The sequence below is a fragment of the Nuphar pumila genome, chromosome 2 (assembly GCF_984573655.1).
Source record: "Nuphar pumila chromosome 2, dmNupPumi1.hap1.1, whole genome shotgun sequence".
Classification (NCBI taxonomy): Eukaryota; Viridiplantae; Streptophyta; class Magnoliopsida; order Nymphaeales; family Nymphaeaceae; genus Nuphar; species Nuphar pumila.
In genome coordinates, this window is record NC_143250.1 from 135,856,369 (window position 1) to 135,870,771 (window position 14,403).

The 14,403-nt window shown below is 38.3% G+C and overlaps 1 protein-coding gene across 3 annotated transcripts in view; it reads right to left on the reverse strand.

Annotated features, from left to right (window-relative positions):
- LOC149847218 (NAC domain-containing protein 90-like) overlaps positions 1 to 10,557 on the reverse strand; it is a 29,957-nt gene extending 19,400 nt beyond the window's left edge. For 2 of the 3 annotated variants that reach the window (XM_089998343.1, XM_089998344.1), the window contains exons 1-3: positions 10,394 to 10,557; positions 8,258 to 8,553; positions 5,139 to 5,255 (exon numbers count right to left, since the gene is read on the reverse strand). In XM_089998343.1, the coding sequence (XP_089854469.1) occupies positions 5,166 to 5,255; positions 8,258 to 8,553; positions 10,394 to 10,550 (543 nt within the window). In that variant the 5' untranslated portion in view covers positions 10,551 to 10,557 and the 3' untranslated portion in view covers positions 5,139 to 5,165. Of the gene's footprint in view, positions 1 to 4,754; positions 5,256 to 8,257; positions 8,554 to 10,393 lie in introns of those variants that run through there. The other variant, XM_089998342.1, reaches the window with a different exon arrangement.
- Positions 10,558 to 14,403: the final 3,846 nt, after the last annotated feature.

Consider the following 14,403-nt stretch of genomic DNA (forward strand, 5'->3'; position numbering starts at 1 on the left):
GCCCTCTGAGTGTGACTGGCATCAGCCCCCGGACCGTCCTCCTCCTCCCGCTACCTCTCCCCCGCACCGTCCTCCTCCTCCCGACGGTGCCCCTCGCTGGTCTCCTCCTCCTCCCGCTACCTCTCCCCTGTGTCGTCCTCCTCCTCCCGGCGGTGCCCCTCGCCGGTCTCCACCGCCCGTCCTACCTCTCCCTCGCCTAAGGCCCTCCGAGCGTGACTGGCGTCGGCCCCCAGACCGTCCTCCTCCTCCCGCTACCTCACCCCCGCGTCGTCCTCCTCCTCCCGACGGTGCCCCTCACTGGTCTCCACCGCCCGATCGGCCGCCTGCAGCTGCCCGCATCCCTTCTCCCGCCGTGATTGGCTCGTTGCGGAAGAGCATTCCGACGTCGGAATGCGTCAGTTCTGTGAAAACAAATTTGCTCCTTGCCGGAGAACGCGCCGGCAGAGAGCAATTTTTTTTTTAAATTTAACGACGGATATTATTCATCGCTAATTTAAAATAGCAAAGGACTTGCGATGGATCATGTCTGTCGCAAATTAGCGACAAAAGTAGCGACAAATAAGTTTTGTCACTACTTAGCGTCGAAAAAATCGTGATGAAAGTTATTCATCGCTAATCTGACGCTAATTCATCTCTAAACCGTTTAGCGACAGATTAGCGTCAGATTTAGGTCGTCGCTAATCCACATGTTTCTTGTAGTGGAAGGTCAATCTTTGAGAACACTTTTGTTGTGAGCAACTGATCGAACATGTCATTTATCCTAGGCAAATGATACTTGTTCTTCACCGTTACTTGATTCAACATTCGTTAGTCAATACAAAACCTCATGGACCTGTCCTTCTTCTTGACAAGCAAGACTGATGCACCCCAAGGTGACATACTGAGTCCAATAAAACCATTGTCAAGAAGCTCCTACAAATGCTTCTTCAACTCCACGAGAACCTGAAAACCCCTTGACTCACATCCAGTTCAATTGAGAACCCGAAATGGGACTATTTAATTAATTTAATTTAAATTTAATTTTATAGTTTGAATAATTCTATGTTAAGAATGTATGTTGGTTTGTGGTTATGAAATCTATAAGGTACCCTTGGATCCTTGGGACATCTTTTCGCAATATTTTAAAACCATTTATTAATTTAAAAAAAAAATCTGCATTTTTCAAGGGCCAGTTCAGGGTCATTACACTTCTTATTTTTCACCATACCCAGACCCTATAAGGTTTGGTTCAGGTCAGTCTAGGTAAACCTGACCCATTGACACCCCTAATCCATACAAGATTGTCCCACACATTCCTTTCAATGCAAACAAATGGTACATTCGAACCATACTGGTGGTTTCTCCCATTATAAAAAAGACAAGCATCCAAAATGGAAGCTTGAAAACTTATTTTTTTGTTTCAAAACTCGAGTATATTCTATCATATGCCAATGAAAGTTTGAGACTCTCCTTTCAAAACTTTGCCAATTTACCGTATATTTAACAAGATTTAATAAGGTTTTCATTCTCTGTTTTCTAAGCCGTCTTAGGTTTGCAGGAGTGGAGTAGAAGACCCAGGTTCATAAGGATTCATTTAGATCTAGTTTATATTTTAAAATTTTTAGATATTTTTGTGTTTGGATATTGGATCATTATGCTTATCCATATCTTTAAGATAAGTGTTATCTTTTTTAGAAGGTTATCAAATTCAATAATTTATTTTATTTAAAATTAGGTAAAATCTCATCTAGGTAGACTGTTGAATGGAATGAATCAATTATTCTTTTTTCTTTAATTTATTATTTTCCTCTTTATTTCCTTCTGTTTTGTTTTGCTTAGATAATTAGTTGAGATAATCGTAGTTTGGTAGCTTCTTTGTAAACTCAATTTGGTATCAAAGCAAGAGATCATTGCCTTGATTGCAATCGAGAGGCAATCCTCTTAGTTTTATTGGTTCATCGAGTTTGTTGTCTCGATTCCTTCGCAGGAACGACTCAAGAGATCCTATTGGTATTGATCCCTAGTTTTCAACTGGAGGAGCATACATTGATCAGAGTATGGTTTATTGCTCCGTGATGGATTCTTCAGACTGCCCACACTCATTTCCTAGCATCATCGATAAATCAATGCATTTTCCGGCGATCAACACTACTTACCCATGGGGCAAATCAAGGTACAACACAATTAGAGCACACCAGATATTCGTCGCTAGCCATGGCGATCCTTGGTCATGGGCACAGGGGCCTGCAATATTCCCCAAAGCTGGAGCCACCGCAAATAGTGCATGGATGCACTCGCCAGAAACTGCATCTAGAGCATACCCAGCCCCATCGAGCTTTCATGGAGCCATCCAGGCCATTGGGAGCCTCACCCTCATCCGAACCCTGATCGGTAACCATCCGCCGAACAGGGTAGGCAGACAGAACCTAGCCCCGCCAGCATCGTAACCTCCTACGGCTTCTCCTGCTTCCATGTTTCCTCCATCTCCCTCAGATCTTCCCTCTCTCCCGACCTTCCACAACAACATACTGGTCAGCGAGAACCTCACCCAACAGTGGCCGCCGACCACCTTGGCTTGTAGTAGGCAGCTCAGTCGAAGACCCTCATTCAGCCTCCGCTAGGCTGCAACTCGCTGCCAATGCCACCTTGTTGCAGACGACCCAGCCAGACAAGGAAGGCCGGTGGGAGTCACCCTTGTCGGCAGGGAGCCCTCCTGCCGCCCAACAACACATATGGTGGGGGTGGGGGTGGGGCGGCGTTGAGCCCTAAACCCATGGATGGAAGCTCATCCCATGGTCCTTTGGAGCAAACTGGGCGAACTGCTTCGTACTTGACTCAGTTAGAATATGTTTCAAATAGGTTGTATTGGGTCAAGCTGGGTTGCAGACACTCGAGACCGGTTCACAGCATTCTCAAATAGGTTCTCAGATCCAGAGCGGGTTTCCTATGGTTTTGAACCCAAGTCCAGTCCAAAATCTCTAAAAACCTTATTTGAAACCCACATTCGGACTTTTATTTGGACCCAAATTTGACCCATCTTAACTTTTATTTGGACCCAAATTTGACTTTTATTTGGACCCAAATTTGACCCAATACAACCTAAAAACCCAAAATCCTTCAAGCCTTAACCTGGCTCAGGAACCACAATTGATTCAAACCCAAAACAACCTAGAGGCCCCAAAATCCAAATATCCACAAAAACCTGCAGAGTAATGCCTAGAGTATTAACTTTATGTTGAGTATGGTGATGAATTGGATATTCCAGAGTTCACAGGATGCCACTATCCAAATGCATTCTTTGATTGGATTAAAACTATAGAGCGGACCTTCAAGACAGCATAAAAAAGTCCTCCTAGCCACTATTGCATTTCGTGAGATTGCTAGATGGTGGTGGATGAACATACAATTCAACCATGAGAACAGAGGAATGGGTAGAGATTCAACATGGGTCAAAATGAAGATACCCAAATCCAGTTAGATAATACTTTGTTAGAGCCTAGTCCAAATGTGTCTTCATTTAAATCTCCTCAAGACCTATTTGAAGTCCCGAATGTAATTAAAGATGATTTGAATCCAAAATCTCTTCATGGATCCGCTTGAACACACCTTAGGTCCCAAAGATTAAACCTTAGACCCACTTAACCCAATCCAAAGTGTCATTCCACAAACCCTACCTATACCCAAATATATCCCAAATCCAAACCCTAATAACCATATCCAAGACTTCTTATATTCATATTTCACAACCCAAACCCATTTAATACCTTGGACTTGCTGAAACTCGATCAATATGGGCTTTCACAAGCAGCTATAAATGAGGTTCCTTTAGAGTGGATCCATATTTTGTCTCAGCCATCTGCTCCATATTCATTTGACCCATTTTACATTGGAGGCATCTCATGTGACTTTGGTTTGTTTGGAAAGAATGTTCCTATTTCAGTACTCATTTTAGAGTAAATCATGTTTGGTTTGTTCAGTTTATAGAGCAATAATGAGATCCAGTTTCATATTATAGACTTAGACTTGAAGGCAGGTCTTCTCCAACCCAGAGAGAATGATGTGGGAGCAGAGTAGAAGACCTGGGTTTATAAGGATTCATTTGGATCCCGTTTAGATTTTATTTTATTTTTTTTGATATTTTTGTGTTTGGATATTGGATCATTATGCTTGATCCATATCTTTAAGATACATTTTATCTTTTTAGAAGGTTATCAGATTAGTTAATTTACTTTATTTAGAATTAGGTAAAATCTCATCTATTTATAGATGAGGGATCTATGTAGATGGACAGTTGAATGAAATGAAATGAAATGAAATGAATCAATTATTCTTTTTCCTTTAGTTTCTTGTTTTTCTCTTTATTTCCTGCATTTTTCTTCTACTTCATGTTTTTCTTTGATAATTAGTAGAAATAATCGTAGTTTGGTAGCTTCTTCGTAAATTTGGGAATGAATTTACATCACTTAGGGACATCTAAAGGGGTCTTGTTTTTTAGTCTCAGTAACAACATTTAATAATTTTTATGCTTTATTATATTTATGATCATTTTTGTGTTCTTAATAAGTTTGAGTTTACCTATTAAGTCATCGGCATACTTGAAAAATCAATATTATCTGGCAATAAAAACTTTTATAAAGGTATTATGAATAATGAATTTCTTATCTATTAAAGTCGACAAAAGTCTATGGCATCTTGTCCTAATTTTCATAGAAATTGCGAATTCATGTCTGTCCATATCACATCCTTGTCTACATCTGTATCGATGTGACATTCACTGAATTTCTAAAAAGATCCATTACTTTTTATATTAAAGAGTTCTACATTGTAGTGCTGATTTCATGATCCATGCTCAAAATGCATGTATCCATCCACAATTATCAATTTTTCTTTTTTGCTTTTCTTGAGAATATTAGACCGTGCACAGAATAGGGAAGAATAAAAAACTACCACTTGAGTATTGGGCATCTATAAGGTGGATGTTGTTAGTTGGCTGCTATATAATTAGCCCTGTGGTGATGGATTAGCATAACCAAATCATGCATCAATTAGTGATCCCTTAGACTATGTCAATACCTTCAACATGAGATTGGCATGCACATGTGTCATATATCTTGCTCTTGCATTTCACCTACTAACTTTATCACATCCATGCCCTTTACCTTCATCTTCATCTTTGAATTTGAACGTCATTCACCAATGGTTGGTCGCCTATCAAAGGCTCTCACGCATCCTGAACTCACGTACACGCGGCACAAACTGAACTCATCATGTTGGATCTGTGAAAGACAAGCAGAGTTCATTTTTTGGGTTAACATTAAATCCTTTTGGTTAATATACTACAATTTAATAAGTCTACCAGTAAAACTATCATTCACTTTGAGAAAGTAACACATTATTATTTTCATTCCAAACTTGAAAGCAGATCCTCTACAGCGGGGTGCTTAATCACCACTCCCTATTGTGTTTCTCTAGTGTCCGATGCACGACCATCGACAATGACTAGCTTATGTAAAATCTTGTAATGTCATGAGTGCAATACAAAATGCATGATGCAATGTGGGTGTTCGCCCACATGGTCATGTGGGAGATGTTGGATTTTGGTACAGATTCGATGTGGTTAATGGGTCTCACATAAAATCCAATGACTCATTTGAGTAACGGGTCATTAAAATATGAATCACCAAAATAATGATGAGCTCACCTCACATTGGATTCCTAGTATGTTTGAGAATTCAATGAATTGGTTATGGCAGGATAAAGGCTAACGAGAGAAGGATAAATATCCCAGCTTATGAGAACACATAGAGCTCTAGATAATTTCAGCAAGAAATCTCTCTTAAAGCAGACAGTTAATCTATTCTTTATTTCCTTCTCCTCTATCACGTGGAGCTCAATTTTCTCTAAGCACACCATGATTCCAAATGCAATAAATAAGCAATGCATAAATCTTGATAAGTAGATTTTATTATGAAAACATAAATCTTAAAAAAGAAAAGAGCACTTATTTTAACTTGAGAAACACTTAAATACTAAGGTTCATTTTCATATTAAAGAAGCAATATTTTTATTTTTATGAAATGAGTTTCTAGTAAAGTTTTGCAAGCGTGAAAGAAGTGTGTGGTTCTCTCTTATGAAATGAACTTCCAAGGTTGTCAGAAGCAGCTTCTGATACCCAAGGATTTCACTTTATACCTTACATCAGTCTATGTTATAAATACTGACATCCTATCTCTTTTAAGTTTTGTCATAGAGAACCTCTGCACATGATCTCTTACGATTCAGAACCATCTTATGATTGCTTCATAACCTTGTGACACTTCATGAGCATGACAAACAGGTTTTACAAATTAATAATCATCTCTTAACCTTTTGTCATTTATACATAGAACTTGTTTATTACCTCAAGCGACTATATAATTTTATCCATTTTACGTTTCAACAGATGAAGATGTGATCCATGAGAAAATACAAATTAACTGGCTAATATGGATTTGTCGTCATCTAAATTTCCATAAAAAACTTTTTGACCTTGGGAGACTTGGGTGGCTTTGAATATCCAAAAATTCTCTAAATTCTATGGCGTAGGAGATCCACGGGTCCACTTGCATTGCTATCAAATTGACTAGAAATTTTGGGTCATGCACTTGAAAGCTTAATGACAAACAAAAAATTGACGTATCAAAGAAGTTGCCTGGATTGAAACAAAACAGGCTCTAGAAACCATTGTGGGTCATGTACTTGAAAGCGTAATGACAGAAACAAAAAGTTGACGTATGTATTGAAACAAAACAGGCTCTATAGACCAATTCATATGATTTTGTCTAGAGAGAGAGAGAGAGAGAGAGAGAGAGAGAGAGAGAGAGAGAGAGAGAGATTCGATCCATTACTGTAGCTCAGTATAAGTGGACCCACGGAGGGGTGGGGTTTGTGGTTGTAAAAGCTGAGTGAGATTGCTAATCTCACCCAGCGTTTACAGGATCTGCTATCCAAAAGAGAGGGCGGATCAGGTGCAATCACATTGCACACTTTGAGTGTGCCGCAGCAAATGACTGCCTTTCATCTCTGGGTACAGCCTGTCATCTGTGGGTCCAACAGAAGATGAAGGGTGAGTCAGGTGCAGCGGCACACTAAAGTGTGCAATGTGATTACCTCCACAAAAAAATCTGCATGTCATGATGCATCTTTCAATACCTCTTATAAATGGCACATTATTTTGTTCCCCACAGCCAGCCAAGGTGGAACTTTGTATTTTTCAATACCTCTGATAAATGGCACATTATTTTGTTCCCCATAGCTAGCCAAGATGGGACTTTGTCAGACCAAAGCCCAGTCCTGGTCTTCATAACTTGACATCTCAATAATGAATTCATTGTATGTGCCATGTGACTCATATCCATGATAATTTTAAGTAGGAAACACCCAAACGAATGCATTTGGGCAAGGGTAGAATCAGTCAAAAACATCATAGCAGATTATTGATGCTGACATTTGCTTAGCCCCAAATGAGAAATTGTTATATGATAGCTGTCAAGAGAAAATGATTCTCATTTGCCCCCATTTTTACTTAGTTGTTCTCTGATCGCTATCATGAGAGAATGATTCTCATTTGCCCCATTTTTACTTACAAGCGAGCATGATATGGAATTTCTTATATGATAGAAAATCACATTAGGGGCCATTTTACAACCTTTCATTGCGATTCAAAATCATATTGTTCACCCTGTAATTTTAAATCACCAGATTTCGAATCACATGAGATGCAAGCAAACATGTCCTAAGTTTGCAAATTGAGTTTATATAAATATGGTTCTAAACAGAGTGGTAGGAAACCTTTAGACACCTCTGTGTGAGATAATAACTTTAAGTTGCACCGATCTTAATAGGTGCAAAAGTAAAAAGTAAAGACAACCAAATTCTCACAAGAAATTGAAATTCAGTTGTTCTTGGATTTTTAATAGCAAAAATAAATTAACCAAAAATTCAATAAAAGTAACAGAAAATGAATAAAACTAAAAATAAATATAAAAAATGTGAGAATTTTTGCCAAGAAATAGCCAATACAAACATAACTATAGCGATAAAATCATGACGTTGTCACTTAAAAAGCGCCTTTTCCCCCAAGAAATAGCCAATACGAGCGTAACTATCGTGATAAAATCATGGTGTTTGTCATTTAAATGAAAATATCTATATTTTAGCTGCTTAAAACTACAACTAAAACATCCTTTTCCCACAATTTTTTTCCAAATATAGCTAATATTTGTCAGTATTTTCTTACCTCCAAATTTGCATCGTCGGAGGAGTTGGGCTGTTGATCGGGGATAGAGCTGTACTCGTTCATTTTCCATCGAGTCTTCCTACCAGTAGGGGCCCTGCCCTCATAAAACACTAGTGTTTTCTTCTTACCAATCTTCGTATTAAATGAAGAGAAGACATAGCCAGGGCTACCGGTTGCTTTCCAATAGCCAGAAGGGGTGATCCTGTTTGGCCTTCCTCCTTGGACCTCTCTCTCCTGCCTTGGGCAAAAGAAGAACCACTGTTCTAAGTCCCTATAGTTGGCTACTCCTGCCATTTCTGTCATCCAAAAGAATGCAACAAGAAACTCAGTCATTGCATTTGAAAAGGACACCAACACACCGCACAAATGGAACCATGTTCAAGATGTCTATTCCATCTTGTCTCATAGGGACACCCCATTTTGGCTCAGTGTCCCTGCTGACACTAACAATGACATGCTGACATGACCCCAACACGTATGAACATTATTTTAACATTTTTAATAAATTTTAACAATTTTTATTATATTTTTTTTACAGAGTCTAACCCTTACCAGTTATACAACCATACCATTGGGATTCGAACTTGCAACATCCCAACACTACACTAACTGCTCCTGCCAGACAAGCGGAGCCTCAGTTGATAATTTTTATTATGTTTGAACAAAATTACATCTGTATATATTAAAAAGAAAATTTCATTTAGGAGCCAATCTTTTGCCCTTAATTTTAAATTTGGGCCTCATGTTTTTGAAATTTCAAATATGAGCCTCTATTTTCTTGGAAACTGTCAAACAAGGACCTGCATTTATTAATGCCCTTTAGCTACTTAAATCACAGGTAAAATTATAATAATAACCCTTCATCATTGAGGTTTGAAAAATCATGGGTGGGCTTTTATAAGGTTTGAAAAATCAAATCTTTGTAAATTTCTCATTCTGCCCTGTTCTGCCTTTTAAGTGTTTTATGATAGATATGAACCGTTAGATGTGTTCAGCATGTTTGATTTAGTGGAAATTAACTCTTAGACTGTTTTTTTTTATGAAAAAACATGATTTTATGAGCCAAAAAAAACTGGTACCTTCGTAACAATTGATTTTGGATCACAGTTAAAACCTGTATAAATGTCAGATTTGAGTGATCCAAAAGCTGGACCCCACTAAACAAAACTTACAGATTACATCTATGGTATTAGACATGAGAAAAAAAATACTTAAAACTATGATTTTTGAAGGGGCCTAACCAGCCCTAAGAAAAAAGAGGCCTAAGGAACACATTGATTAATGCGCTCCTTCTGCCCCATTTTGTTGTTTTGCCCGGTTACGATCCTTAAAAAATTGTAGTTTTTGGCATTTTATTTTCTCACATCTAACACCATAGATGTGATCTATAAGTTTTGTTTAGTGGGAACCAACTTTTAGATCATCGAAATTTGACCTACATGTTATTTTAGTAATCCAAAATCAATGGCTATGAAGGCATTAATTTTTTCTGGCTTATAAAAATACATTTTTTGGTAAAAAAAACATGATTCCAAAATCAATTCCCACTAAATCAAGCATGAAAAACACATATAACGGTTCAGATCTATCATAAAAACTTCAAACTATAAGGCTTAACTGGTCATAATGAGAAAAGCAGGCCTAAGATGTTCAGTTTTCTCTCTCTAAATATATACAGAAATCAGTACCTGCGCAACCCAGTAGAATGGTGCTGGTCATCCATCATCGCGCATGGTGTAAGTCCATCTTGCAAAAACAATGCAAAAAATGCTAAAACATGTTTTTTGCACATTTTTTGTGTTTTAGCGGCTGTTTGGCTGGGACCTTTAGTGCGGTTGAAACCGTCGCTAATTCCCACAGGATGCACCCAGCATTAATAAAAAAGATGCTTTTTAGCGGCAGTCCAGAACTGCTGCTAAATGGTGTTTTGCGCATTTTTTGACGCATGTTTTCGGTGTTTTTGCCAGAAAAACACTTAACGTCAGCCAAACTCCACTCTGAGTTGCACAACTATGGATTGCGCAGCTACATTATATATATATATATATATATATATATATATATATATATATATATATATATATATATAGAGAGAGAGAGAGAGAGAGAGAGAGAGAGAGAGAGAGAGAGAGAGACCTGGGAGGTGCCCTGGATGGTGATCGTAAATGTTGACGTCTGGTATAATATGTGCGAATCTGTCTCCAGTGTGGGAGAGCTTGTTATGGAGGTAAAACCCAACCAGCTCCTCCTCCGTCGGGTAGAACCTGAACCCCGGGAACAGCTGCTCACCCATCTCTCTCTCTCTCTCTCTCTCTCTCTCTCTCTCTCTCTGTGTGTGTACCAGCGTCCCGAGGGTCGATCGATCAGCAAACGGGAGGGGGAAGCCCAAGGGGGTCGTTCAAATACAGCTTATGAATTGACAGTGGCTGTTGCTTTCACGGTTGGAAGGAGCCATGAAACGACCACGTTCCACACGCTGCACGTTGCGTGAAGACTCCGCCTGGACCGGACCGACGCGTGCCTAGTGACAAGCTATCTGAGTGCGTGTCTGGTTAGACTCTCTATGACACATTGACACAAAAAACCGACTCGAGTCGAATCGCACTCGTACCTTTGTGCTTAAAATCCATTTTCACAAGGGGACCCACCCCACCTAAATTCCATGCATTGGGGTGGACAAAACCCTCCGAGAAAGACGTTGGTGGCTTGCATGAAAGACCCCGAAAATTGCCAAGAAACTTCTCTCTAGTACAGCAGAATCTTACTCTGACATGACTATTTGGAATGTTTCTGTACCCTCCCTACCAGATTTTCCGGCATGTTCATGAAGGTTGCCTGCACCATCTTTCTTAGTATAGAAACCCTCCTAAATCCCCTGGGTGCGTGCTGAGGTGCATAATTTTGACCTCAATGTCCTTGGAAGGTATATATATATATATATATATATATATATATATATATATATATATATATATATATATATATATATATATATATATATATATATATATAAGAGATATAAATTGGTAGCTGTACACACGTTAAGTGCTAAATGATACGTGCTAAATGAGTTTTTTTTTTGGTATGTTTTTTTTAGTTCAAACCAATAAATGTGTTGGGCATGGTCAATGTACTAGGAATCCACACTTGGATCATGTGTTTTCGATGACAAAAATGATATTTGGAGCCTCAAAATTTTACAAAGATTTTAGATGGTTGATTTTTCAAACCTTATAAAAACTCACTCGTGTCGGAATCGAATGCTTCAAGAGCTGATCCATATAAAATCAAGTACATAGATCACATATGCATGGTCAGAATTTATAAATAAAATAAAAAAGATTGAAAAACCCATTTAGCACATAACCTGTGAGCAGCTACCAATATATATGAAAAACTCGTCGAACATCCTTCCAACTATCTCATTCATTAATGTGTAAAAGAACAGTCATTAGCGCAGTTTTTGACTGCTGCTAATACCCTTCGCAGAAAAAGGACTTTTAGCGGTGGTAGCGACCACCACTAAAAGTCCCTTTCATTATTGACCCATGCGTCGCTGATCATGCACGTGTCTGACATATCATCACACTTTACACACACATAAATATATATAGTAATGGGTACGTGCTAAATGAAATATGCTAAATGAAACATGCTTAATGGGGTTTTTCAGTCTTCTCTCAGTTTATTTATAAATTTTGACTAAATAGGTGTATCCATGTACTTGATTTTATAGGGATGAGCTCTTGAAGAGTTCAAGGGTGGGTTTTTATAAGGTTCGAAAAATCAATGGTCCAAAATCTTTGTAAAATTTTTAGGCTAAAAATATAATTTTTTCCATCAAATACACATAATCCAGGTGTGGATTCCTCATAAATCGACCATGCCTAACACATTTATGGATGCGATAATTTCGTGTTTTGCACGAGCAAAACAGTGAGCTTTAGAAGCAGCTGGATGTACTCATGCACCAAATAAAAACCTTGGAGGCACGACAGCATGCCAAGAGTTGTGAAAAGACCCTCCAACTAAGATCTTCTAATGGGTCAGCCCTTGTGGCTAAGATCCCTATTAGTGCACCGAGCATGTTATAGCTGCCCCACCTGGTACAACTGCCCCACTTGGTTGACCTACCCATGAGACTGGCGAGGGAAAATCCCAGTTCATCCCAACACCCTGGCAAGAAATGTAGGTTCTAAGAATATTATGAACCGGGGAAAAATGAGACACATGGCATATGGATCTCAACTCACTTCTCAATTCGTAGATGAGGTTTTTGAATACCCTCGCATGAGTTTGTGGGTGAACCCATTTTTGATGAAGAAGTTAAAGAAGAACCCTCACTTGAATTTGAGGGCAAGCCAACATATGATGGTGAAGGTGTAGAAGAAACCCCATCTGAGGATTAGAAAGACCATGATTACCCATCACAGTTTTTGAGCCCTGAAACAAGATCTAGTTGACTGTTAGTTGAAACCAACAATTTTTGGTTTGTATGCACAATAGGTAGGAACATCATTTCAGCTCCATCTAGAAACCTACCTACATCATCATTCAAACCAAAACCTGGCTCAGTTAAACCATTTAATGCACTTCTAGTTAGACATGAAATGGAGGAACCCATATGTGAAGTGTCTGCATGTTATTCATCAGTGGTTTCTAATTATTTATCCCATTTGCAAATTTAATTTCTCATACATGTTTGCAGTTTACATGATTTAGTTTTTGTTGGTTGTTACTTTATTTCTTATTTCAATAGTGTCAACATCTTTTGCTAATTTCACTTTCCATTTGATTTTTAGAATTAGCAGATTTTTTGAATTGATGACTTTTAGATTATGTTTTACTCCTTTAACATTTTCTTGTTCGAAAATGGGTTTTGAATTATCATATAATGTTTGTAGCAAATAATCATTTCATTTCTATATTATGTTGGTAGATAAACTCTTCTCATTACCTATAGATGATTTAGAATGTTTCAATATTTTGTTAGCCTTATCTCCAGGACGAGTTGTTAAACACTCTTTCTTTGATGAAATTTTGTATAAAGAAATTCTTTTGCGTAGTCTAGATTATCCTTTACCATTTAGTCAGGGCAAACTCTAATTTGTCTATTCTACATACTTTTAGAAAAATCCATAAATATTTTTATAAAAGTCAACGAAAGGTAATCTCTGAATTTTGTGGTTTGGTTATTATGTTAAGAGAAAGGGTGTCTCATTGTATCGTTCTTCTTGAATTTACAGGTTGAATATTCCAACCAAGATGTTTATTGATGAATGTTTTTTTAGGTATTATGATAATTTAACTGACAAGGAGCAGCTCAAAGGACAAGCCTTTTTATCCTAGAGGAATTGATGCAACACATCTGGAAGAGCTCAAGGAGATCATGATAAACGCATGTGTGCGCCCAGCTTGAACCAAGTCTGCAGAGCTAAAACACCATTTGAGGCTTAATTTTGAGATTCCACAATTTATTATATGCGTGTTCAATAACATTTTATCCGATAATAGGTTTTAGACTTTTATTTTGAATCTTTGTAATTTTATTTTCTTAAGGTTAGCTCTAATGGCTTGGTAGGACCGTTTGGGCCATTAATAGGTGTATGCAAGATTTTCAAGTTTTTTTTTTTTTTTGAAATCTGCCAAATGGATCCTCTTGGATGGGGTTGGATCCAGCTAGGCATCCATTCTTAACCCCCAAGCCAGCCCCCGTGTTGCGATAATTAATTTTAGGGTGAAGTCTCGTTTAGTGGTCAATTCTCGTAGTGTGTACCTACTGGTCGAAGACACCTTTGTGACCTCGTATCCCTCCCTCTCACCATCAATTAATATGCAAGCTTTGTTTTGACTTGATTTGGTGTGAAAATGTGAATATTTTGTCATCAAATTTTAATACAATATGGACCATTCACCACAAGAAAATATGGAATTGGCGACGGCATTTAGCGACGAAATTATTCCGTCGCTAAGTAGCGACGACTTAACGAGCGAAATAAATCCGTCGCTATAATCAATAATCTTTACGAACATAGCGACAAAAATGAATCTGTCTCAAACACCGTCGCTAATTAGCGACGGAGTTTGCGATGTAAGGTTTTGTCGCTAAATAGCGACGGATTCGACGACAGAATAGATTCCGTCGC